The sequence below is a fragment of the Oryctolagus cuniculus genome, chromosome 7 (genome assembly GCF_964237555.1).
Source record: "Oryctolagus cuniculus chromosome 7, mOryCun1.1, whole genome shotgun sequence".
Classification (NCBI taxonomy): Eukaryota; Metazoa; Chordata; class Mammalia; order Lagomorpha; family Leporidae; genus Oryctolagus; species Oryctolagus cuniculus.
The window spans coordinates 17,030,392-17,056,972 of record NC_091438.1 but is presented as its reverse complement, the minus strand read 5'-3'; the positions used below and the strand labels follow the sequence as shown (position 1 = coordinate 17,056,972).

General features: G+C 43.9%; 1 protein-coding gene across 2 annotated transcripts in view; it reads left to right on the top strand.

Moving 5' to 3' along the window:
• The first annotated feature begins 16,755 nt into the window (after positions 1-16,755).
• Positions 16,756-26,581, top strand: part of LOC103347373 (uncharacterized) — a 55,787-nt gene continuing 45,961 nt past the window's right edge. For both annotated transcript variants that reach the window (XR_011390297.1, XM_070077265.1), the window contains exons 1-2: positions 16,756-20,666; positions 22,083-22,214. Coding sequence is in view for 1 of the 2 variants with exons in the window: in XM_070077265.1 (XP_069933366.1) it covers positions 20,290-20,666; positions 22,083-22,214 (509 nt within the window). In the remaining variant the exon portion in view is untranslated. The remainder of the gene's footprint in view (positions 20,667-22,082; positions 22,215-26,581) is intronic.

Sequence of the window (26,581 nt, the reverse complement as noted above, 5' to 3'; positions counted from 1 at the left end):
ATTTTTTTCAAATATAAATATGGTCACCTCTGTTCCCTTTTGGTTCCCATTTGCATGAGATATCTTTTTTCTAATCCCTTCACTTTCAGCCTATGTATGTCCTCATATAATTTGAATCTCTGTAGCCAGCAGTCTCATATTCATTTTTAATCCTTACTTCCCAATGCCTCCTACTTCTGCCATCCCTTATTTTCCAGAAAATGACTGATTTGTCTTCTTTTACTTTGGATGCATTTGCACTTTCTAGAATTTTATAAAAAACAAAGTCTACAGTATATGGCTATATTTGTCTAGTGTAATTAGCATAATTATTTTGAATATCAGGCAGGAAAAGTAATAAAACCATCAGATTACAAGTGCAGAATTAAAACTCTCCTTACTTTCAGGCTCCATAACTGTCTGTGAGAAAATCAGATGCAGTTTATAAAAAGCTACCAGAACTACTAAGCAAACTTCGCCAGGTCACAGAACAATATATTCAATGCCACTTAATTTCCAAGTAGTATCCACTGCACGAATATGATAATTTGCTTATCCATTCTTCTTTTGATGGATATTTTGCGTTTCGTTTTCAGTTTTGTACATGATATAATCCTTATGGAATTGCATGTAAAATTTTTGTATGGACATCTTTTCATTTCTCGAGTTCTAGGAGGTCATAGCTGGGTTCCATAATAGGTAAATATTTAACTTTTATGAAGCTGCCAAGCAGGTTTCTGTAGTAGTTTTACCATTTTATTTTCCCACTAACTATGTATGAGAATGTTAGTTGAGTTGCTGTACATACTCACTGTTACTGGAGTGTTCAGGCTTTTAATTTTAGATGAATAATAGTATCTTACAGTGTTTTAATTTCCATTTACCTAATGACAAATGATTGAGAATCTTCACAGACTTATTTGTCATCTGCATGTTTTTTGGTGAATTGTTTGTTCAAATAATTTGCTCATCTTTTTAACTGACTTATTTTACTGTGAAGTCAGTTCTTTTTATATTCTCGATATAAGGGCTTCATCAGTTATGTGTTTTTCAAATATTTTTCACAGTCTATGACTTGCTTTTGTTTACTTATTTCTAATTTTCTTGACAGTATCATTTAAATAATCATTTTAATAAAACATTTTAAATAATAACTAATTTTAATAAAATCCAGCTTGTCGTTTATAATAATTATTTTAATTTTAGTAAAATTCAATTTATCAAATTTTTTAATTTATGCATCATGCTTTTGGTTGTGTCTAAGAAATCTTTCCCTAACTCCAAGTCACTAGTTGAGTTTTATAGATGTGGGATATTGATTTTAAAATCTTGTTATTATTGATCATGAATATTAAATTGTTCAAGCATTTTCCATTGAGTTGCTTTTACATCTTTGTTGAAAATCATTTGTCTGTGTGTATGAGGTCTGTTTCTAGATTCCCTATTTGTTTCACTGATCTAGTTGTCTGTCATTTTGCTGTGGTTTTATAAAACTTTTGAATTCAGATACGGTTAGTCTTTTAACTTTGTTCTTTCAAAGTTTTATCTGTTTCAGGTCCTCTGCATTTGCATATAAATTTTAGAATCCATCCCATTAACTTTCATTTTGATAAAGCTTTCTGGAATTTTTAGGAATGCTTTGAATCCATAGATCAATGTAGGGGGAATTGACATTTCAATAATATTGAAAATTCCCACCCATGAATTCAGTATATCTCTCCACTGATTTAAGTTTTTATTATTTTTTCTCAGAAATGTTTATAGTTATCAGAGTACAGTTTTGGTATTTCTTTAATAAGATTTATACCTAAATGCTTTTTTCTAATGTTACTGAAAATGGTTGTGCTTATTTTTAGTTCAATTTCTGATTTTTTAAATTGTTATTGTACAGTGATCTTGTGTCCTGCAAACTTTCTAAATTTGCTCATTTGTTCCAGTTGCTTTGTAAGGACTACATCCTATTTTCAAGACAATTATAAGGTCTGATAGTGAAGACTATTTTATTTCTCCATTTCAAATATAGATAAGCTTTCACTTATTTTCCCTAATTGCAAAGAACAGAACCTCTTGAACAAGGTTAAAAATAAATGCTATGGTAGACATTTTTGCCTTTTTTTTTTTTTATCTTAGGGGGAAAGTCGTGAATCTTTTAAAAAAAACCTTTTAAGTTTTTTAAGGTGGACAAATTTCATGTATTTCACATATACAGATTTAGGAGCATAGTGATACTACCCACCTTACATTCCCTCCCACTCATCCTCCCGCCCTCTCTCCTCCTTCCTTTCTCATTCTTTCTTCTTAATTTTTACAATGACACACTATCCATTTATTTTATAATCATAAAATTAACTAAGCATAGCCTTTGCCTCTGCTGTTGAGTCACAGTGTTTTGTTTTGTTTTGTTTTGTTTTTCACTCACACTATTTGCCTAATTTTTACTTACTGTAGGGTTACTCTTATGAGTATAAAGCAAGCTGAAAATAGACCTTTGTAAAAATTGTGAGTGGGAATAGGAGATGGAGGAGGAAGAAGGGTTGGACTATGGGCAGGAGGGAGGGTAAGGGGGAAGCATCACTGTTTCTAAATTTGTGTATATGAAGTGCATAAAGTCTGTTTACCAAATAAAATATATAAAAAAAGAAAAAAATAGTAAGAAGAAAAGAACCACAGTGATTCTTGGATCTGTGTGTTTGTAATTTTAACCGAATATAAATATTTAAGCAGTGGATTCAATCTGTTCCCCACCTTTCATCAGAAACTCAATTAGATACATTAGGATGCACGAGATCACCTTGTAAGTCACTGAGATTGTGTTTATTGCCATTTTATGTTTCATTTAGGACTCTTTCTGCTGCTAACTCTTCAAGTTCTTAATCTTACCTTCTGTGATATCTATTCTGTTGTTATTCTTTTAATTCAACCCAGTGTATTTTTCATTACAGGCAGTGCAGTTTTACCTCTAAGAATTCAATGTGGGAGACAGATGAATGCTGTCTCTCCACATCTCTATTTAACTTAGTCAACATTTCTTCCAAGTAGAGAACATATGGAATAGAGTTATAATAACTGCTTTAATATCCGCTCGGCTAGTTATAACATCTGTGGCAGTGTTGACTGATTTTCTCCTCATTAAATCTCATAGTTTTTTTCTTTGCATGCTTGGAAATTTTTTTTATTGAATTCCATAGGTGGTGAATTTTACCTTGTTGGATGCTGATTTTTTTTTATTCCTATGAAACCTAAAACAGGAACTTTGTTCCTAGGCACAGTTAAGTTATGTAAAAAAAAAAAAAAGGTTAACACCTTTAGAGCTTGTATGTCAAGCCTTTCAGGAAGACGATGTGATTTTTGTCTGGGTGTAACTACACAATATCACTGAGGTAAGACCTTCCTGGGACTGGCCCTGTGATCTGTGGACTTAAAGCTCTTTCCTTCTTGCTAGTGGAAGCTGACACTAGTAGTGGCCCATTGTAAGTGAGGTACTCTTCAATCTAATTCTATATTCAAAGATTTTTCATGGTCATGGGTGCTGATCAGTACTGTTAGTATCCAAGTGCTTCTGCCAATCTCTGGAGATTTTCCTGTGTGGTTCTCAATTCTCCAATGTTCTGCCCTGTAGACATGAGTTGCCATTGTCTTCCAGAAAAGTCTCCCTCTGTCACCTCAGTTTAGCTCTGGCGTCTGGAAGCCTGAGAACTGTCACAAAGTACAATTGTGGGTGTATTCTTAAGCTGCTTTATTTACTGTCTCTCGGGGACCATTTTCCTTTGCTGCTTGATGTTCCATGCCTTGAAAACATTCTTTCACATTTTTCCATCTTTAAAATTTTCTTAGGTATAAATTTATATGAAGTCTCTAATGCTCCATCTTTTTCAGAAGTAAAATTGATCCTACAATGTTTGTAACAGATAAGACATTAATAATGACATATCAAATCTCCCAAAATCAATTCATAAATCAATCAGATTTCAATAAAGAACACAATTCAATAGCAAAACAAAATCCAAATTTAAAATAAGGAATGAATCTAAATAGCCATTTTCAAGAAAAACATACAAACAGCCAATGTACATAAGAAAATTCTCAGCATCACTAATCTTTAGAGAAATGCTAATAAAGACCACAATGAGTTATCACTTCACTCCAGTTCTAATGGCTGTCTCCAAATGACAAGAGATAACAAATGCTGGGGATGATGTAGAGAAAAAAGAATACTTATAAGGATATAAATTAGTGTGGTCTCTGTGAAAAATAGTATGGAGGTGACAGAACAAATTAAAAATAGAACTACCATCTGATCCAGCAATCACAGTACCTGGTATATATCTGAAAGGAATGAAAATTAGTGTGGTAAAGAGACATCTGCACCCCATGTTTATTGCAGCTTTCTTCATAATTGCTAAGGAATCAAAACAGCCTAAGTATCTACCAGCACATGTGATATATTCATACAATAAAATATGACTCAGCCATAAAAATGATGAAATTTAGTCATTTGTGCTGATATGAATGGAACTGGAGATCACTTTGTTAAGCGAAATAAGTATCAGAAATGTTAAACTCATAAAAGTTGAGTGCAGTGGAGCTAGTGTTGAGCATAGTGGGCCAAGCCTCCACCTACCATGCAAGCATCCTATATGGGTGCTGGTACATGTCCTGGCTGCTCCTCTTCCAATCCAATTCCCTGCTATAACCTGGGAAAGCAGTGGAGGTTGGCCCAAGTTCTTGGGCCCTTGCATCATTCTGGGAAACCCAGAAGAAGCTCCTGGATCCTGGCTTTGGATTGGCCCAGCTCTGGCTGTTGTGGCCATTTGGGGGGTGAACCAGCAGATGGAAGACCTCTCTCTCTGTGTCTCCCTCTCTCTGACTGTAACTTTGTCTCTAATACAAATTTAAAAAAGAATTTGAGAATAGAATAGTAGTCACCATATGCTGAGGATAATCAGTGTTAAGAAGGGATGAGAAGAGTTTAATAACAGATACTAAGTTATGATTAGGTAGGAGCAAAAATTTCTGGTGTTTTATTGCATAACAAAGTGTGACTATAAATAATTACAATGTACTGTATAACTTTTGAAAAAAAGAAACAAATTCTAGTGAGTTCAGCCTAAAGAAATGATAAATGCTTTTGTTTTAGGTTTAGGTTTTTAAAAGATTGATTCCTGTATTTGAAAGTCAGAGTTATGGAGAGAGAAGGAGAGACTGAGAGATGGAGATCTTCAACCCATTGGTTCACTTTCCAGTTGGCTGCAACAGCCAGAGCTGTGCCAGGACGACCACCCCAGGAGTCAGGAACTCCATACAGGACTCCATGTGGGTGGCATGGGTGACCCAAACACCAGAGCTATCTTCTGCTGCTTTACCCAGGCCATCAACAGAGAGTTGGATTAGAAGCAAAGCAACTGAACAGGAACTGACATTCAGATGGGGTGTAGGCCTTGCAGGTGGCAGATTGACCCACTATGCCACAATTCCAGTCCCAACAAATGGCAAATGTTTGAAGAGATATGCTTATCCTGATTTTAGCACTATACATTGAATACATGCAGCAAAGCATCATATGGAACTCCATAAATATGTACAATTTTTATGTATCCTTTTTAAAAATTACAACAGAATTTTTATGCCATGGGAAAAATTAAAAGGCTATATGGAGGAGTGAATGTCTATTAATTCTTAATTTTTCATGTTATATCTCTTTACACTGCACATTTGCCTTCATAGTTCTTATCATCCCTTGCCAAATTGTCCTTCTTGAATTTTGTTTTTGGTCTTTAATCTCAACTAGAATGTAAAACACATAGAAGTAGGAATTTTACTTTGTCCATTTCTATATCACCTGTGTCTCACACATGCATACTAAAGAATTATTTATTGAACAAAAAAATATATGGTCAAGACAAAAATCTTCTGAAAAAGAAGATTGGAAAATTTGATTAACAAATTTCAAGATACCAGAAACCAGTAACAGGACAATTTCAGTATTATTGCACAAAGAGATCAATGGAACAAAATAGAAAACCAAGATGTACCCCTTATCATTAATATGAAACGTGGTTAACATACATTAGAAATACCATTGTAAATAGGTTATAAAAGGATGGAATCTAGTTAACAATCTTCAGATAATTGCCTCTTTTTAAAATTTTTATTTATATAAGGTGAAGAAATTTCATGTATACAAATGTAGGAGCATAGTGGCACTTCCCACCATGCCCTCCCTCCCATCCACACTCCCACTTTCCCTCCTTCCTCCTTTCTTATTCTTGAAATTTTTACAGTTACATACTTTCAGTTTATTTTATAATCATAAAATTAACTCTCTACTAAGTAAAGAATTCAAATATATGAATTTTTACAAATAGTAAGAAGAAAAAAAAACAAAAAACAAAAATCACTGCCCCTCAATAGTACAGACAAGGGTGACAGACAATAATAAAATCTCAAAATATCAATTTTGCTCATATACAGTATATTTTTTACTCTTAGTAACCATATGGGGAAAACATGATATTTGCCTTCAGAGAACTGGCTTATTTCACTAAGTAAAATGGTTTCCAGTTGCATCCATTTTATTAAACCAGGATTTTATTCATTTTTATGGCTTAGTAGTAATCTGCAGTATATGTAGACCATATTTTCTTTATCAAGTAATTACTTCATGGACATCTGGGTTCATTAGCTTGGCTATTTGACTTGAACTGCAATAAACATGAGGATACAGGTAATTTTTTCATATGCTGATCATTTCATTTGGTAAATTCCCAGGAGTGGGAAGGCTTGGTCATATTTTCAGATCTATTTTCAGCTTTCTGAGGAATCTCTCTACTGGCATCCACAATGGGTGTACTAGCTTTCAATCCCACCAACAGTGGATTAGAGTACCTTTTCCCAAACATCCTCACCAACACTTACTGTTTCTTGATTTCTGTATGAAAGCCATTCTAACTGCAGCAAGGTGAAATCTCATTGTGGTTTTGATTTGCATTTCCCAGATGGCTAGTGATCCTGAGCCCTTTTCCATGTGTCTGTAAGCCATTTGAATTTCATTCTTAGAAAAACGCCTGTTCAAGTCACTTGCCCATTTCTTAACTGGGTTGTTTGTGATGCTCTTGTCAAGTTTCTTGAGCTCTTTATAATTCTGGATATTAATTCCAAACCTGTATAGTACTTTGCAGATATTTTCTCCTATTCTTCCAGTTGTCTTTTCACCTTGTTGAGTGTTTCCTTTGCTGTGCAAAAGATTCTTAGGTTTATGTAATCTCATTTGTCTATTTTTGCTTTGATTGCCTGTGCTTTCAGGTTTTTTTTTCAATAAGTCTTTGCTTATGACAATGTCCAGAAGAATATCCTCAATGTTCTCCTCTAGTAACTCGATCTATTTTGAGTTGATTTTCGTTTAAGATGTAAGGTAGGGATTTTTTTTTCATATTTCTGCAGGCATAGATCCAATTTCCTCTGGTTGAAGAGACTGTCCTTTCTTTGAGATTGATTTTAGCTTTTTTTTTTATCAAAGATTAGTTTACTATAGATATGTGGATTGATTTCTGAGGATTCTATTCTGTTCCATTCATCTACATGGCTTTTCTTTGCTGGGAGGGTCTTTATTAATGATTTAATTTCCATCATGGATATTGGTTTATTTAGATTTTTCATGTCTTCATGCCTCAATTTTGATGTATCTGTCAAGAAATCTATCCATTTCTTCCAGATTTTACAATTTGTTGGCATATTTTTGTGCCCAGTACCAGGCTGTTTTGATAGCAACTGCCCTGTAGTATGTCCTAAAATCTGGTATTATGATGCCTTCAGCTTTGTTTTTCTTAATATTGCTTTAGATATCCTGTTTTTTTTATGATTTCATATGAATTTTAGAATCATTTCTTCTAGCTCTGAGAAGAATATTTTTGGTATTTTGATTGGGACTGCATTGAATCTGTAAATTGCTTTGAGTAGTATCCACATTTTGATGATATTAATTATTCCAATTCATGAACATGGAGTATTCTTCCATTTTTAGTATCTGATTTGTTTAGTGTCTGATTTGTTTAATGTTTTGAAATTTTCATTGTAGAGATGTTTCACTTCCTTGATTAAATTTATTCTAAGGTATTTAGATTTTTTGTAGCTACTATGAATGGGAATGATCTTATAAGTTCTTTATCAACCATGGCTTTGTCTGTGTCTATAAGGTCTATTGATTTTGTGTGTTTATTTGATATCCTGCAGCTTTACTAAACTCTTTAAAGAGTTCCAATAGTCTCTGTGGAGTCTTTTGGGTTCCCCTTATATATAGGATCATGTCATCTGCAAACAAGGATAATCTGACTTCCTCCTTTCCAATTTGTATCCCATTGATTACTTTTTCTTGCCTAATGACTCTGGCTAATGCTTCCAGAACTATATTGAATAGCAGTGTTGAAAGTGGACGTCCTTGTCTGGTTCCAGATCTTAATGCAAATGCTTCCAACTTTTGCCCATTCAGGATGATGCTGACTGTGTATTTGTCATATATTACCTAGTTCTGGTAAGGAATGTTCATGCTATAACCAATTAGCTTAAGGTTTTCATCATGAAAGTTGTATTTATCAAATGCTTTTCCTATGTTCATTGAGATAATCATATGGTTTTAATTCTTCAATTTATATGAAGTATCACATTTATTGATTTGAATATGTTGAACCATCCCTGCATACCAGGGGTAAATCCCAGTTGGTCTGGGTGAATGATCTTTCTGATGTGTTGTTGGATTCAATTGGCAAGTATTTTGTTGAGGATTTTGGCATCTATGTTCCTCAGTGATATTGGTCTGTAGTTCTCTTTCTTTGTGATATCTTCTTCTGGTTTAGGAATTAGAGTGATGCTGGCTTCATAGAAAGAGTTTGGGAGGATTCTCTCCCTTTCAGTTGTTTTGAGTAGCTTGAGAAGAATTGGAGTTAGTTATTTAAATGTCTGGTAAAATTCTTCAGTCAAGTCATCTGGTCCAGGGCGTTTTTTGTTGGGAGGGTCTTTATTACTGATTCAATTCCATCTTGGTTATTTGTCTATTTAGGTTTTCTATGTCTTCATGCCTCAATTTTGATAGATTGCATCTGTGCAGAAATCTACACATTTCTTCCAGATTTTGAAATTTGTTGGCATATCATTGTTTGTAGTAATTCCTGATGTTTCTTTTTATTTCTATAGTATCTATTGTAACTTCTCCTTGTTATCTCTGAATTATTGATTTGGGTCTCTTCCCTCTTTTTTATTTAATTGGGAAAACAATGAATCAATTTTTTTTTCAAAAAATCAGCTCTTCATTTCACTGATCTGTATCATATTTGGGGTTTCAATTTTGTATATTCCTCCTCTAATTTTAATTATTTCTCTCTACTACTAATTTATGTCTTGGATTATTTTTGTTTTTCTAGGTCCTTGAAAGTATTTTTAGACCATATATTTGATGTCTTTCCAATTTCTTGGTATAGAAACTGATTGACATAGGCACTGATTGATAGAAATTTCTCTCTTTGGACTTCTCTTGCTGTATTACATAATTTTTTAAATGATTTATTTATTTATTTATTTGAAAGGCAGGGTTATACAGAGGCAGAGGCAGAGGCAGAGAGAGAGAGAGAATGTTCCATCTGCTGGTTCACTCCCCAGATGGCCATAAAAGCTGGAGCTGAGCCAATCCGAAGCCAGGAGCCAGGAACTTCTGGGTCTCTCACATGTATGGAGGGTCCCAAGCACTTGGGCCATCTTCTACTGTTTTCCCAGGCCATAGAAGAGAGCTGGATTGGAAGAGGAGCAGCCAGGACTCAAACCAGCACCCATATGGGATGCCAGCATTGTAGGCTGTAGTTTTTCCTAATATTCCATAGTGTCAGTCCCCACATAATTTCTTTCCAGGAATTGTTGACTTCCCTTTTGATTTCTTTTGTTACCCATCATTCATTCAGGAGTGTATTGTTCAGTGTCCATGTGTTTGAATATTTTCTGCATTTTCTTAAGTTACTAATTTTCAGCTTCAGGCAATTCTGATCATAAAAGATACATGGTATGATTTCATTTTTTATTTATTCAGAGTGTTTTATGGACTAGTATACTGTTTATCCTAGAAAAAGTTCCATGCACTGATGAGAAGAGTGTATATTCTGCAACTGTGTAGTGAAAAGTTCTGTAGATATCAATAAGGTTCATTTGGTTCATAGTATAGATTAGTTCTGCTGCTTGTTGAATTTTTGTCTAATTGCTCTGTTCATTGATGAAAGGGGGTGCATTTTTCCTGTAACATTTGACACAGAAAATCAGTTATAATTAGAATCTTGAGAACAAGTATACTCACTGTTCATTTTTTGTATGTATCCCTTAAAATATAATTTGATTTCACATTGCTAAATTAAGCAGAACAAGCCAGCTAGAAAGATTATAGCAATGTAAGAAATTAGTAACTATTATTTGTTAGTGCACAATGTGTTTTGGTTCTACCAAAAGATCATTTCCAGTCAACTGTTAGTAATAGAATTTTGAAAGCAATTTTCTAACATAGTGGAGGTTCAGTGTTTTATTTTGTTTTTCATTTCAAGTTCAAGAACTTTTCTAACACAGTATGAGAAATAGGAATATATTTACTAATTTGCTTCCATTTATCAGAGCAGACTACATATTTATGTATGTTGTGGATATTTAATGTTAACCAAAATTGTAAAATAACTTCTATAACACTTAAGTGCACATTTACTCACTTAGATTGCATGATAAATTCATAGATAAAATGAGGTACAATTTAATAAATTTGCAAACAATAAACCTTAAGCCCTAAATTGGATCTCTCCTATGCCTTTAGTCTCTTTTTTAAAAAAATACTTATTTATTTATTTATTTGAAAGGCTTTACAGAGAGGCAGAGGGGGAGAGAGAGAGAGAGAGAGAGAGAGAGGTCTTCCATCTGCTGGTTCACTCCCCAGATGGCTGCAATAGCCAAAGCTGTGCCTATCTGAAGCCAGGAGCCAGGAGCTTCTTCAGGGTCTCCCACATGGATATAGGGTGTAAGGACTTGGGCCATCTTCTTCTGCTTTCCCAGGTCTTAGCAGAGAGCCAGGTCATAATTGGAGCAGCCAGGATTCAAACCATCAAACCAGCTCCCACATGGGAGGCCAGCACTGCAAACCAGGGCTTTAACCTGCTGGGCCACAGTGCCAACCCCTGACTTTGTCGCTTAACTAAACTTAAGAATATTTCCAAGATTTAGTCAATTTAAATCCTCGCTTTCCGTTCAGGGACAAATCCTTGCAGTTTATAGTCCAGGATTTGGTGTCTCTTTATCTCAAATATCACATTGTATTCAAAGGCCTGTGGCTGTTTTCATACAGAGACTTACAAGGACCTTTACCAAGGTTTTTGGAAGTTCTCAAAAAAAAAAAAAAAAAAAAACCTTGTGTATAAGAAAGCTGAAAGCCTTTATGTACCCATTATGGACATCAGATCTTTTAATAGTCTCTGGCAGTGGTGGTGCATTGGAACTGACCAGCTTTATTGTGAAGATTTGCGCAGCTAAAGCGGGAAGGAGGGAGAAGTCAGCATTAGTTGTCCTACTGATTGAGTTTTTGTTAATTCATGAGGTACAGCTTTTATTTATGTTGCTATGTCTTCTGATGGGTTATATCAGCAAAGATGCCTCTGTGACAGAATTTGTATTCTTTTCCTTCCCCCCTCTCTAAACTATGCTATAACATAAAAAAAAAAAAACCCTCAGACAATGAGTGAAAGAAGTGGAAGAATTTGAAATATTCAAAAGAGAACCATTTCTCTAAACAGTGTCTCTCTATTCTCATAAAAATTTTTGCTTTGAATTTTTGGGGCCAACTTTGGGGATTCAGCATGGATAACTTATTTTTTTAAAAAAGATTTATTTTATTTATTTTAAAGTCAGAGTTACACAGAGAGAAAAGGGGAGGCAGAGAGAGAGAGAGAGAGGTCATCCCTCCACTGATTCAATCCCCAGCTGACAGCAACAGCTGAAGCTGTGCCAGTCTGAAGCCAGGATCCAGGAGCTTCCTCAGGGTCTTCCCACAAGGGTGCAGGGACCCAAGGTCTTGGGCCATCTTCTACTGCTTTCCCAGGCCATAGCAGAGAGCTGGATTGGAAGTGGAGCAGCTGGGATTTGAACCAGCGCCTATATGGGACGCTGGCACTGCAGGTGGCAGCTTTAACAGCCTCGCCACAGTGCTGGCCCCAGCATGTTTAATTTCTACCCTGATTTCTTTTTAGTTTTCCTTTGATTATTTTTCCCTAATCTAATTTATACCAAACTCACATTCCGATTTCTTATTCTATATAATATTTACTCTCCTTTTTACCAATTAAATATATAAAATTTATATGATATAATATTAATATGCAATCATATATTTACAATAGATATGAAATTAGTCTTTTCATACTATATACAGAGCATCAGTACCAATTGCTTTGTTAGAGTATCTTTGTAATGAATTTAAAATGTTACCCTTTCCTAATTACATCTATACATTTTAAAACTCCAAAATTATATTGATATTTAACTTCTTAGGAACTTGTTTATTCTGTAATTTTTTTGAGTCCTTACTATTCCATGAATATCCCAGATAGTAAGACTAAGGTATATTATTCAGCTATAAATAACAGAAAAACTGTTACAAATGAGAGTTTGTTTTTCAGCAAGTGTTCCAGAGAGCTCCAGATTGTTATCAAGGGATCAGGTTTCTTCAGCTCTCCACAGCCAACCTTAGACTATCAGATACAGAAAGCTAGGCTGCACTGCCGTACAACAAACAGTCTGACATCTTAGAAGCTTAACACCAAAAACATGTGGCCAACAGTGCATAGCATAGTCATTCAGAAATCAAGATTGCTTCTCTTGTAGTCGCAACATGTAACTAAGCTCATCATAGAGAAGGAAAAAGGCATGCAGAGACCAAGATTGTATGGCCAAGGGCAGAAGCATAGTACATGTGTATCTATATTCTTTATCCAGAGCACAGTCATTTGACCTTCTTTAGCTTCTAACTGGTTACATTATCATTGCTAACTACAAGAGATACCAGCAAGAGTATGAGAAAAAAAGATGTTTGGTAGGTAGCTGGCAATTATGGCAGGGATATAATGTTGAATAAAGTATAAGTTCAGCCTTTTCTGTGTTCTATTATAGTCTGAGAGAAATGCTACATTGTGAGTGTTGTGGCATAATTTTAGTAAAATATCACAGGATTTCATAACACAGCATCTAAATCTTTTTAGAGAGTTTAGAAAAGGCCTCACACAGAAGATAACATTTAAATTGGGTTTTCCCTTTTCCCAGTGATGAACCTGAAACTTAGAAGGGTTAAATAACTTGTCCAAGCTCAGACATCTACTAAGTCTACTAAGTGAAAGAATCAGAATTTAAAGAAAAATAATCTGCCTCCTGAGCCTATGAATTTAGCATTATAATGCCTTATTGACACTCCACTTAAAAAAAAAAAAGAGAGAGAGAAATCTAAATTCTTTGAAAATAATTATGTTACACTGCTCCCAAAGCCCTCATTCTTCTTTGAACAGTGTAATTTAAACAATGGTGCTTTAAAATGTGTTGCCCAGTTCCAGGTACTATGGATGTCCTGTTTAGCATATTACTGGATAAGCTGTTTTGACAGCCACAATGGGGTCATTCATACTTGGGCAGAAGGACAGGATGAATGAAGAGGCCTATGGGCCTTCAACTTCATACTGTCCTGGGTCTTCTGAGCAAAAGTTAGGAATAGTTTCATGGATGTGTGTGTGTGTGTGTATGTGTGTGTATATCCAACTACAAGACTTTATTATGCAATATCCATTTTTCATGTATAGATTGTGTGTGTGTGTGTGTGTGTATCCAACTCCAAGACTTTGTTATGCAATAGCCATTTTTCATGTATAGATTTTTTTCTTCCAGAATCTATTCCAGGATCCAAGTAATCATCCCCATGGGAATTTAGAATTCCACAATAAAGAACAACTCTGCTCAATACTCGCTCTCCAGAAAATAACTGCACTCGTGGAATCCACAGTACTAAATAAAGAGGGGTGATTAATCCATGCTGACACCTTTAGCTTGATTTTATTTTATTGGAAGGACTTTAAAAGGGCTATTATCTCCTGGTTTACATAATCCCACACTTCCCTTATGCAGTGTGAATTGAGGTTCATAGGAGTTTGAATTGACAATCTTACGCAGCTGGTAGTGCTAAGATTCAAAATCAAGACTACAGACTACAGAGCACCACACTAGTAGATACATACTTGGAAAGTTGGTGGTGGGGAGTTTCTGGGATGTGATCCATCAAATTGTCTGAAGTAAGGTGTTTGGGGATTTGTACTACAAGTGAATCTAAACTTCAACTAGTTTGACTTAAAGGTTCCACGACCTCTCTTAAGTGGGAGACTCCCTTGCTTCAGCACTTACCCTCCATCTTTGTCTGTTGCTAATAATTTAGGCAGCAACAAGGTATGCTTAAAGATCTACTTTTTTCCCTGCTACAAACATGACTTCAGTCCAAGTATTTAAGCACCTGAACTCAAGGGAGGATAATAAATGTCAGAGGAATATTTATAGCTTGGTATATGGAGACTTTCCAGGTCCCTGTTCTGCAGTAACACAGATCCACCTGCTAAGGGCATTAGAGTTGTATGTTGTTGCCTTTTTTTTTTTTTCAAATTGATATATTCTGAAAATAGAGAACTGAAGTATGGAAAGACCAACATTGATTTTAACCCTTTACTACGCAAATAATGATTGAATTAGAATTTAATTGCCAACAGCATAGTTCCTCCATAATTCTGGCTACTGGATACAAGCCCAGAAGAAACCTTGGCTTGGTCTTACATAAGCTCCTGTCATCATTGTGCTGATAGATCTACCTGAGGATTTACTGTACAGTTGTCAGACCTTGGGGGCCTGAGGTTAGTCCAGTCCCAAACCTATTGTTGGGATTATGATTGTTTTTACTGCTATACTATAAACATGGCTACCACTGTCACTATCATCAGCTAATATGTTCCTGTCCTAAGGTCATTGGAGGAGAACCTTTAAATACCCACACATAGAGCTTATATGTATCTGTACCAGGTTATTTAACTTTTATTATATGACAAGCTAGGGTAAGAATCTCTCTTGCTCCTTTCCATCTGTGTGTCCCAGCCTAGTGAATTTTCTTAGAGCTGACTGAGGGTTCAATTAGCAGCTACATGAGAAATTGTATGCATTATTGAGATTAACACTAGAAAGTGTCTAGACAACACAACAAGGTGGAATAAGAGTGACATTTTTTCTGTGGCTATGAATGCATATTGTCTGTTTTACTAAAGAGAAGACACTATTTCAATATGAAAGGCAAGGAGACAGTGTGCCTTGTGTTACAACATGGAACTTTTTCCAAAATAGTATGTAATTTAAATTTCACCCCATATATTTTTTATACCACATACTTTAAAAAAATTCATTACTAGGTCATCAGCTCACATTGAGTTCTCTCTCTCTCTCTCTCTTTTGACAGGCAGAGTGGACAGTGAGAGAGAGAGAGACAGAGAGAAAGTTCTTCCTTTTGCCATTGGTTCACACTCCAATGGCCGCAGCGCGCTGGCCAGTGCACTGCACTGATCCGATGGCAGGAGCCAGGTGCTTCTGGTCTCCCATGGGGTGCAGGGCCCAAGCACTTGGGCCATCCTCCACTGCACTCCCGGGCGACAGCAGAGAGCTAGCCTGGAAGAGGAGCAACCGGGACAGAATCTGGCGCCCCGACCTGGACTAGAACCCAGTGTGCCGGTGCCACTAGGTGGAGGATTAGCCTAGTGAGCCACGGCGCCGGATCTTTTTCTTTTTAACTTTACTTTTACAAAGACCTCAGTTATAGAGAATTGAGGTAACCATGCTCCTCAGACAGTACACATTATTACTAGCCGCACAAGGCACTCCTCTTGTTTTACTTCTTAACTTTTAATCTTTTAATTCCCATTTTGTATTCTACTTCATTTTAAAGCTTTGCTTTCTACATATCCTTGGGAAATAAGAGTGATTTTTTTGAGCATAACATTGAATTTACACTATTGGTATTGTGGTATAGATCTCAGGTTTCCTAAGTTTACATTAGAAATACGTCTTGTGGCTGGCGCTGCTGCTCAAGAGGCTAATCCTCTGCCTGTGGCACTGGCACACTGGGTTCTAGTCCTGGTCGGGGCGCCAGATTCTGTCCTGGTTGCCCCTCTTCCAGGCCAGCTCTCTGCTGTGGCCTGGGAGTGCAGTGGAGGATGGCCCAAGTGCTTGGGCCCTGCACCCCATGGGAGACCAGGAGAAGCACCTGGCTCCTGCCATCAGATCAGCAGGGTGCGCCAGCCACAGCACGCCAGCTGTGGCGGCCACTGGAGTGTGAACCAATGGCAAAAGGAAGACCTTTCTCTCTGTCTCTCTCTCTCACTGTCCACTCCGCCTGTAAAAAAAAAAAAAAATACGTCTTAGAGATATGATCTTATTGTTATACATTTATCGAACATGAAAGCCTTTAAAAAAATTCAAAAGCATTGATAAAATCCTAAGATACCATGTAGAGTCTTGTTGAAAATTAATTCAGACGGTTATTTCTCCTATTGCAAATAATTATCTTTAATATATTTGTGACATATATATTTATGTTCAGACTTATATATTGTAGAAATATATTAAGACAAAACATCGATATGAAACAGATTTGGACATTCTTCCAGCCCTGTGGGCTTAATGCTTTGCTCCTTGTTACTTGAAATGTCTTAAGTAATCAGCTTTCATCTCAGAGATATTATATCCCTAGTCAATATATATGATTGCTTAGAAGTCCTAACATTTGGCTTATATTTTCTCTTTCTGATATTGATCGTAAAAAAAGTGATCTCTTCAGACCAAATCTCTCCCTAATGAAATTAGGCAGTATATAATATTAGCTAAAATGTCAAATTCATAACAAGAATTCTCTAACTACTTGGGTTCTGTCGCTCCCCGTCTTCGTGGAGGAACGACACAGGACCCTGCGCTGTTCTTTTGTCTGCTCGGCCCTCCCCGGGTTTGCTGCTGGTTCTTCCCGGGTTGGCTACCGACCCTTCCACCTTTGTGGAAGGGCGGTTCCCCCTAGCCACTTTCCCCACTTCCGCGGGGGAGCGGCACACCGCTGGCCGGCTCTCTCGGGGGCTGCACAGGTGTTCCTCTTAGATGTTCCTGGTGCATGTTGTCCCTCTCCTCCTTTATAGTCCTCTTCCACCAATCCCAACTCTGCTACCCACACGCCGAGTACGCTGCTCTCCTCCAATCAGGAGCAGGTCCTACAGTTTATTGGTTGAACTGGAGGCAGCTGTGTAGAAGCTGTTTCCTCCTCTCCCAGCACCATATTGTGGGAGAGCAGATGCATAGAATAAGTCTTAATTCCAGTAACTTAGTCTAGTCTGAGTTGCTCCCAGTTACTCCCCACAGGGTTCAAGAATAGGCAACAGTATATGAAGGAAAAATAGATTTGCAAATGTCCCCAGATCTACAAGTTGGGGCTAAAATATTGTGATAGGTTTCAGTAAAAGCTAATCTTAATTTTTTTTATTTCTTTTTTGTTTTTGTTTTTGTTTTTGTTTTTGTTTTTGACAGGCAGAGTGGACAGTGAGAGAGAGAGAAAGCGAGAAAGGTCTTCCTTTGCCATTGGTTCACTCTCCAATGGCCACTGTGGCCGGCGCACTGCGCCGATCCGAAGGCAGGAGCCAGGTGCTTCTCCTGGTCTCCCATGGGGTGCAGGGCTCAAGCACTTGGGCCATCCTCCACTGCACTCCTGGGCCACAGCAGAGAGCTGGCCTGGAAGAGGGGCAACCGGGACAGAATCCGGCGCCCCGACCGGGACTAGAACCCAGTGTGCCGGTGCCACAAGGCGGAGGATTAGCCTGTTGAGCCGCGACACCAGCCTACTAATCTTAATTTTATTCATTTATTTTCTAACAATAATATGGTGTCTGAGATGAGATTGATAAAACTGTCATGTATTGGAGAAATGCAATATTTAAATTAGTCCAGTGTTTACTGAAAACTTACTATACAAGTGAAATCCAAGTGTTCTTGAAAAATGGAATTAAAAATCAAGTTCATTTTGGAGCAAAAAATTTGAAATTCATTGTTCTGTGGTGTCAGAGTATACAGTTTTCTTAAAAATGCATTTCACACTAACTTATGAACTCTCAGTGTAGGAATTTCAAAAATTTTTGACATCAAAATAAACATCTTTTAATTCCATTTTCAATGAACTTTTGGAAGTACTCTCATATTTGGGAGACTATGATAAATAATGGGATAGAAGAAAGTAGGATGCAAAAATCAAAACATTTATAATTGCAAAATTGTTATATTCTTAGTTTTTTCTGTGAACTATATTGTATCTGTTAAAAGCTAAAAAAAAACTTAAAATGTTTTCTCAAAAGTGAACAAAATATTAATTTGGAAGTAATTATTTATTGACTTTTAACTAAGTACCAGCCTCTTTTTCAAGGTTTCATCAATAAACACAGTTGACTTCAATATGTTTTTACTTCTTCAAGAAGAAAACTAAAGAAAATAAATGTGATTGAGTATTATAGAATCTAATGGAAGGAACGAAGGAATCCAGATGGAGGGCAAAAATCGATGTTACCTTTGAGAAGAGTAATGTGAGGCCTCAAGTGGAAGAGGGCATGTGAACTGAGGCCTCAAACGTTCATATGTTAGAAGGAAAGAGTTCCTTGGATTGGAGAGAGTGCAAGGTCCTGTATTGAAAACAGTCTGACAGTTAGAAAACATAATTATTCAGTAAAGTCATCTGGGTTCAAATTGTGTGTCAGTTTTCTCATCCTTAAAACAGAGCTAATAAAAGTTTCTGGAACTGGCATTTTGGCACAACCGTTAAAGCATAGCTTGCAACACCCATATCCCATATCAGTGCTTCAGTTCAAGTCACTAGCTGTTCCATTTCAGATCCAGTTCCCTTCTAACGCATTTGGCAGGGCATCAGAAAATGACTCAAGTGCTTGGGTCCCTGCTACCAACATGGGAGACTCAGCTGGAGTTCCTGACTCCTCCAGAGCTTCCTTTTGTGGCCATGTTTGGACTGAACCAGGGAAAGGAAGAGCTCTCTCCATGTCTCTCCCCACCCCTCCCTCTCTGTCAATCTGCATTTCAAATAAAAATATACATGTATTCCAAATCTACAAGTGTTCAAATTCCTTAAAAAATGGAATAGCATTTGCATGTAATCTGTGCAATCCTCTTGTATACTATATTTTTAAAATTTTATTTATTTATTTGAAAGAGAGGGAATTCCATCTGCTGGGTCACTTCCAAAATACCTGCACTAGACTTGTCCAGGCATTAGAGGAGGAGCCAGCAGTGCAATCCAGTATTTCACATGGATGGCTAAAAACAATTGAACCACCAACTGCAGTCTTTCAGGGTTTGCAGTGAGCAGCAACCTATAGTCAGAAGCTGGAGCCAGGGATTGAATCCATAATTTCCACTCCCCAATGCACTTTTTTAAGATATTATTTATTTGTTTATTTGAAAGTCAGAGTTACATAGAAAGAGAAGGAGAGGCAGAGCGAGAGAGAGAGAGAGAGCGAGAAAGAGAGTGAGAAAGAGAGATCTTCCATCTTTTGGTTCACTCCTCAAATGGCTGCAATGGCCAGGGCTGGGCCAGGAGCCTGGAACTCCATCCAGTCTCCCACATGGGTGCAGGGGCCCAGGCACTTGGGCCATCTTCTGAGGCTTTCCCAGGTGCATTAGCAGGGAGCTGGATCAGAAGCGGAGCGGCCGGGGCTTGAACCAGCGCCCACATGGGACGCAGCATCACAGGCAGCGGCTTCACCCGCTGCAGCTCAGCGCCGGCCCCTCCCTTTGTCTTTCTGAGACCAGCGGAGTCTGGGGAGGATTTCTGCGGGGAGGGTGTCGACTTGGACTCCACGGAAGATGGGAGCCATGGAGGCTTCTGAGCTGGAGAGGGCCAGAGGGGGGTGGGAACAGACTGCAGCCCGGGGGGCCACGGTGGGGCTGGGGAGAGGCGTGGGAGAGAAACAGCTCAGTGGAGGTGGCGCTGGACATGTCCCTCACAAAACCCCTGCAGGTTCAGCACCAGGGCTGCGGGCGCTGCTGTCTGAGCTGGGGACGGTGGTCAGAGCGGCGTGGCGATGACACGGGGCAAGGGGGAGGCGGGCCCCTGCCACTTGGCCCTGCCCTGGTTCCCGGTGGACAGAGGCCGCGGAGGGCGGAGGAGAAGGGAATCCAGCCCGCCGCGGCCACCGGGCGATGCTGACTGCCGAGGGTCTGGGGGCCTGCGCCAGCGCCCTGGGCATCACCACGCCGCGTCTGCTCTTCCCGCAGAGATCAGGAGGAGCACATCCTGGAGAACAGCTTCGGCCTGGAGGGGGCGGCGCCGGGCGCGGGCGAGGGGCAGCCGCGCCTGGTGTCCCGGGGCGGCCTCGCTGGGCACCGTCACCCTGGGGCTGCCCGCTGGGCCGGCGGATGGCGCCCGCCCCGGGCCCCGGCCTGCGGCCGCACCTGGTCATCGCCGAGCAGCCCAAGCAGCGCGGCATGCGCTTCCGCCACGAGTGCGAGGGCCGCTCTGCAGGCAACATCCTGGGCGAGAGCAGCACGAGGCCAGCAAGACGCTGCCCGCCATCGAGGTGAGCGCGCGCCGGGCGTCGGCGTCCCTGCCCCTGCCCCGGCAGCGCCGGGACTGAAGACAAAGGCCTCAGGGTGGTGGGAGAAGGGCGGCAGAAGCGAGGCCTTCGGAACCGAGCCCGCGGGTCACGGTACCCAACGAGACCCGTTATCCTTGCAACATTATAGAGCCATCTCCTTTGAAAGGCAGAGTTAGAGACGGAGCGCCCCTCCTGGGAACCGGTTCCGTCCACGCAGGATGCCCGGCGCCCGGCCGCGTAGTTCTGAGTCCCCGCGCTCTCGCGAGCAGCAATGTGCAGCACGTGGTTGAGCGGCCGCGCCTTCCCTGATCAACTTGTAGAAGGGGAATCTCTGGGGAAAGGGAACTCGCCCCTGGGGACACCCCGCGGTGGCCCCCTGCTCTTCCTGCATCCGGGTCTCCCACGTGGCGGGCGCTTCCGGGTGTTGCTGCGCCTGCGCCGTGTGCCGTCCGCGCTGGAGGCCTGGGCCCCGCTGGCTCCTGGGGCCGCCACGTGTCCACTTAGAGCCCACGCGTGTCCCCTCTCCTGCCTCCCCACTGCCCTCGGGGAGACCCCTTCCCTCGCAGCCCCTCCTCCCTGGCCACCTCCAGCGCTGTCGCCCCTGACTGGAGAGGCTGCCCCTCACCAGGGCCCCTCGCCGGGCCCCAGCCCCCTGCCCTCTCGCCAGCTGAGCAGCCCCCTCCCCTTTTGTTTCTGCAAGCTCCCTGCCCCAGTGCTGGGAGCTGGGAACTCAGTCCAGACCCGGACCCCGAGCCCGCAGTAGCCTGGGAGCCGGCCCGGAGCACGTGCAGGACTTGGCGCCCAGGGCTCCGCCGTGGCCGCTGGCCCGCAGCTCTGCGCTCACGTTTATTTGGGGGCTCAGTGGGTCCACGCTGTGCTTCCAGCCCGGGAGCGCCGACACGGTGGGTAGCAGTGTGGGTTTGGGGTGAGGGCAGGGATCGGAGCCCTGGCTCTGTCGCCCGTTACTCCGATGGGCCCGTCTGTGGAGCAGGTGCACACCGCAGCGCCCTCCGCGTCCGGCTCCCGCTCCTGTGCCTGCCCGGTTGGCGTCCTCACTGCTGCTCAATTGCTCCAGGCACTGCAGCCTAAGGCAGGCGGCGCCGCAGAGGAGCTGGGGAACGGGCTTCCTCCCACGTGCATTTGCGGCCGTGGACAGAGGGACCGGTGGCTCTGGTGCACCGAAGGCCGATCACCTGGCCCTTCCAAGCCTGCGCGCCTCCCATCTGTTTCTGCAGGTCGAGAGGGAATCCTTTGGAAGATGTATGTCCCAATTCTCTTGGCAGATTGTAATTGATGGCTAAATTTTCATGTGCTATTTTGTTAATTTGAAAGGCAGAGAGAGACAGAGACAAAGAGGAGAATTTTCCACCCCCACCGCTTCCCTGTGTCTCTGCACAGCTGGGTCCCTGAAGAATCACCAGGAGGTGGACATGAACATGGTGAGGATCTGCTTCCAGGCCTCTTACCAGGACCAGCAGGGGAAGATACGCGACATGGACCCTGTGCTCTCCGAGCCCGTCTACGGCAAGAGTGAGTGGCAGCCGCTGTCCCGGGGCCCATGTGCAGGGACGGACACACAGGCAGTGGCCGGTTCCTAGAAATACTTACTTAGTTCTTTAAGAAGCAGAATGAGGGAGAGGGAGGGAGAAAGAGAGAGAGATCTGTCTGCGGGTTCACTCTGCAAATGGCTGCAAGAGCCAGGGCTGGGCCAGGCGGGTCTCCAGTGTGGGTGACAGGGGCCCCATACAGGTCTCCTATGTGGGTGCAGGGACCCCATCTAGGTCTCCATCCAGGTCTCCCATGTGGGTACAGGGGTTCCATCTGGTTTCCCTTGTGAGTGCAGGGTCCTGGGCACTGGGGCCATCATCCACTCCTTCCCAGGCCTTTGGCAAGGAGGATCAGAAGTGGAGCAGCAGGGACTTGAACCTGTGAGGACTTCCCAAGCAGAGACTCCACCCTCTGCGACAAAACCCTGCCCTAGCTTCTTCTGTGGAGACAGTAACGTGTTCCTCAGAACCCCCGGAAGGCTCGGCCTTGTCCCACTGGCGGGAACTTGTCTCATGGTGACTCCTAGCTACAGGGAGTCTGGGAAAGTGAGTCCAGGGAGGGGCCCGGGTGTGGACAAGGGCACCGTCTCCCCAGGAAATGCCACAGGCAAGCAAGTGCAGGGGCTGCATTCAGGGATTTCAAAGTGCAGCTGACAGAGCAGCAGCCCAGGTGGACATAGGGGGCAGAGGGGCTCTGTTCCAGGTGGGCATAGGGGGCAGGAGGTTCTGTCCCAGGTGGGCTTAGTGGAGCAGGGGGCTCTGTCCCAGGTGGGCATAGGGGGCAGAGGGCTCTGTCCCAGGTGGGCTTAGGGAGGCAGGGGCTCTGTCCCACGTGGACTTAGAGGGGCAGGGGACTGTGTCTCAGGTGGGCTTGGTGGGGCAGGGGATCTGTCCCAGGTGGGCTTAGTGGGGCAGGAGGCTGTGTCCCAAGTTGTGTTTGGGGGACAGGGGACTCCGTCCCAGGTGTGATTCGGGGGGCAGGGGCTCTGTCCCAGGTGGGCTTAATGTGGCAGGGGGCTCAATCCCAGGTGGGCTTAGTGGGGCAGGGGGCTCTGTATTAAGCTGGCTTAGTGGGACAGGAGTCTCTGTCCAGGTGGTCTTAGTGGAACAGGAAGCTTTTCCCAAGTGGACTCTGGGGGGCAGCGGGCTCTGTCCTAGGTGTGCTTTGTAGGGTAAGTGGCTCTGTCCCAGGTGGGCTTGGCGGGGCAGGGGACTCTGTCCCAGGTGGGCTTAGTGGGGCAGGAAGCTCTGTCCCAAGTGGGCTTCGGGGGGCAGGGGGCTCTGTCCCAGGTGGATTTCGAGAGGAAGAGGGCTCTGTCCCAGGTGGGCTTCAGCGGGCAGTAGGCTCTGTCCCAGGTGGGCTTGGCGGGGCAGGCGGCTGTGTCCCAAGTAGGCTTGATGTGGCAAGGGGCTCTTTCCTAGGTGGGCTTCGGGTGTAAGGGGGCTCTGTCCCAGGTGGGCTTTGTGGGGCAGGGGGCTCTGTCCCAGGTGGGCTTGGCGGGGCAGGAGGCCCTGTCCCAGGTGGGCTTGGTGGGCAGGAGGCTCTGTCCTGGGTGGGCTTAGCGGGGCAGGGACCTCTATCACAGGTGGGCTTAATGAGGCAGGGGGCACTGTCCCAGGAGGGCTTAGTGTGGCAGGGGGCTCTGTCCCAGATGGGCTTAGGGGGAAAGAGGGCTCTGTCCCAGGCGGGTTTCAGGGGGCAGGGGGCTCTGTCCCAGGTGGGCTCCAGGTGGCAGGGGCCTCTGTCCCAGGTGGGCTACGGTGGGAATGGGGCTCTATCCCAGATGGCCTTAGTGGGGCAGGGGGCTCTGTCTCAGGTGGTCTTAGAGGGACAGGGGGCTCTGTCCCAGGTGGACTTAGGGGGGCAGGGGACTCTGTCCCAGGTGTGCTTAGAGGGGCAGGGGACTCTGTCCCAGGTGGGCTTGGTTGAGCAGGGGTCTGTGTACCAGATGGGCTTAGTGGGGCAGGGGGCTCTGTCCCAGGTGGTTTTAGTAACACAGGGGTCTCTATATCAGGTGGGCTTGGTGGGTCAGAGGGCTCTGTCCCATGTGGGCTTAGCGGGGCAGGGACTCTGTCCTAGGTGGACTTATTGGGGCAGGTTCCTCTGTCCTAGGTAGGCTTAGTGGTGCAGGAGTCTCTGTCCCAAGTTGTGTTTGGGGGGCAGGGGGCTCTTCCCCTTTGGGCTTCAGGGGGAAGGGGCCTCTGTCCCAGGTGGGCTAGCAGGGCATGGGTCTCTGTTGCTGGAGGGCATCGGGGGACAGGGGGCTCTGTCCCAGGTGGGCTTAGTGGAGCAGGGGTCTCGGCCCCAGGTGGACTTCGGTGGGCAAGTGGCTCAGTCCCAGGTGGGCTTTGGAGTAAAGGGGGCTCTGTCCCAGGTGGGCTTCGGGGTGCGGGGGCTCTATCCCAGGATGGCTTCGGGGGCAGGGAGCTCTGTCCCTGGTGGGCTTGGCGGAGCAGGGGGCTGAGTCCCAGGTGGGCTTAGGAGGGTAGATGGCTCTGTTCCAGTTGGGCTTCAGGGGCAAAGGGCTCTGTCCCAGTTGGGCTTATGGGGACAGGACGCTCTGTCCCAGGTAGGTTTAGCGGGGCAGGGGACTCTGTCCCAGGTGGGCTTAGGGGGCAGGGGTCTCTGTCCTATGTGGGCTTAGTGGGGCAGGGGGCTCTGTCCCAGGTGGGCTTAGAGGTACAGAGGTCTCTGTCCTATGTGGGCTTAGTGGAGCAGGGGGCTCTGTCCTAGGTTGGCTTCGTGGGGCAAGGGGGTCTGTCCCAGGTGGGTTTGGCAGAGCATAGGGCTCGTTCCCAGGTGGGCTTTGGGGGGCAGAGGGCTCTGTCCCAGTTGGGCTTCGAGGGGTATGGAGCTCTTTCCCAAGTGGGCTTATAGGGGCAGGGGACTGTGTCCCGAGTGGGCATAGGAGGCAGGCTCCATCCCAGGTGGGCTTAGCGGGGCAGGGGCCTCTGTCCCCGGTGGGTTTGGCGGAGCATAGGGCTTAGTCCCAGGTGAGCTTAGGGGGGCAGAGGGCTTTGTCCCAGTTGGGCTTATGGGGGCAGGGGGCTCTGTCCCAGGTGGACTTAGTGGGGCAGGGGGCTCTGTCTGAGGTGGACATAGTGGGGCAGGGGGCTCTATCCCAATGGGATTCGGGGGATAGGAGGGTTTGTACCAGTTGGGCTGGGTGGGACAAGAGGCTCTGTCCCAGGTGAGCTTGGCGGGGCAGGGGCCTCTGTCCCAGGTGGGCTTTGGAGGGCAGGGGGTCTGTCCCAGGTGGGCTTAGCGGGGCAGGGGGCTCTGTCCCAGGTGACTTGGCAGGGCAGGTGGCTCTGTCCCAGGTGGGCTTTGGAGGGCAGGAGGCTCTGTCCTAAGTGGGGTTAAGGGGGCAGGGGGCTCTGTCCCATGGGGCTTCTGGGGGCAGGGGGCTCTGTCTTAGGTGGACTTAGTGGGGCAGGAGCTCTGTCCCAAGTGGGCATAGGGGAGCACGGGGCTCTGTCCCAGGTGGCCTTAGTGGTACAGGAACTCTGTCTCAAGTGGGCATAGAGGGGCAGGGGGCTCTGTACTAGGTGGGCTTATTGGGGCAGGGAGCTCTGTGCCAGGTGGGCTTCAGGTGGCAGGGGGCTCTGTCCCAGGAGGGCTTAGAGTTGCAGGAGTTCTGTCCCACATAGTCATAGAGGGACTGGGGGCTCTGTACTAGGTGGGCTTAGTGGGGAAGGAACTCTGTTCAAAGTGGGCATAGGGGGGCTGGAGGCTCTGTACTAGGTGGGCTTCGGGGTGCAAGGGGGTCTGTCCCAGGTAGGCTTGGGGGACTGGGGCCTTGTCCCAGGTGGGCTTAACGGGGAAGGGTACTTTGTCCAAGGTGGGCTAACTGGGGCAGGGGGCTCTGTCCCAGGTGGACTTAGTGGGGCAGGAGGCTCTGTCCTAGGTGGGGTTACGGTGGCAGGGGGCTCTGTCTCAGGTGAGATTCTGGGACAGGGGACTCTGTCCCAGGTGGGCTTAGGGGGCAGGGGTCTCTGTCCTATGTGGGCTTAGTGGGGCAGGGAGCTCTGTGCCAAGTAGGCCTAGTGGTGCAGGGGGCTCTGTCCCAGGTGGGCTTAGAGGTGCAGAGGTCTCTGTCCTATGTGGACTTAGTGGAGCAGGGGGCTCTGTCCTAGGTTGGCTTCAGGGTGCAAGGGGGTCTGTCCCAGGTAGGCTTGGGGGACTGGGGCCTTGTCCCAGGTGGGCTTAATGGGGCAGGGTACTTTGTCCAAGGTGGACTTAGTAGGGCAGGAGGCTCTGTCCTAGGTGGGGTTACGGTGGCAGGGGGCTCTGTCTCAGGTGAGATTCTGGGACAGGGGACTCTGTCCAAGGTGGGCTTGGCAGCGCAG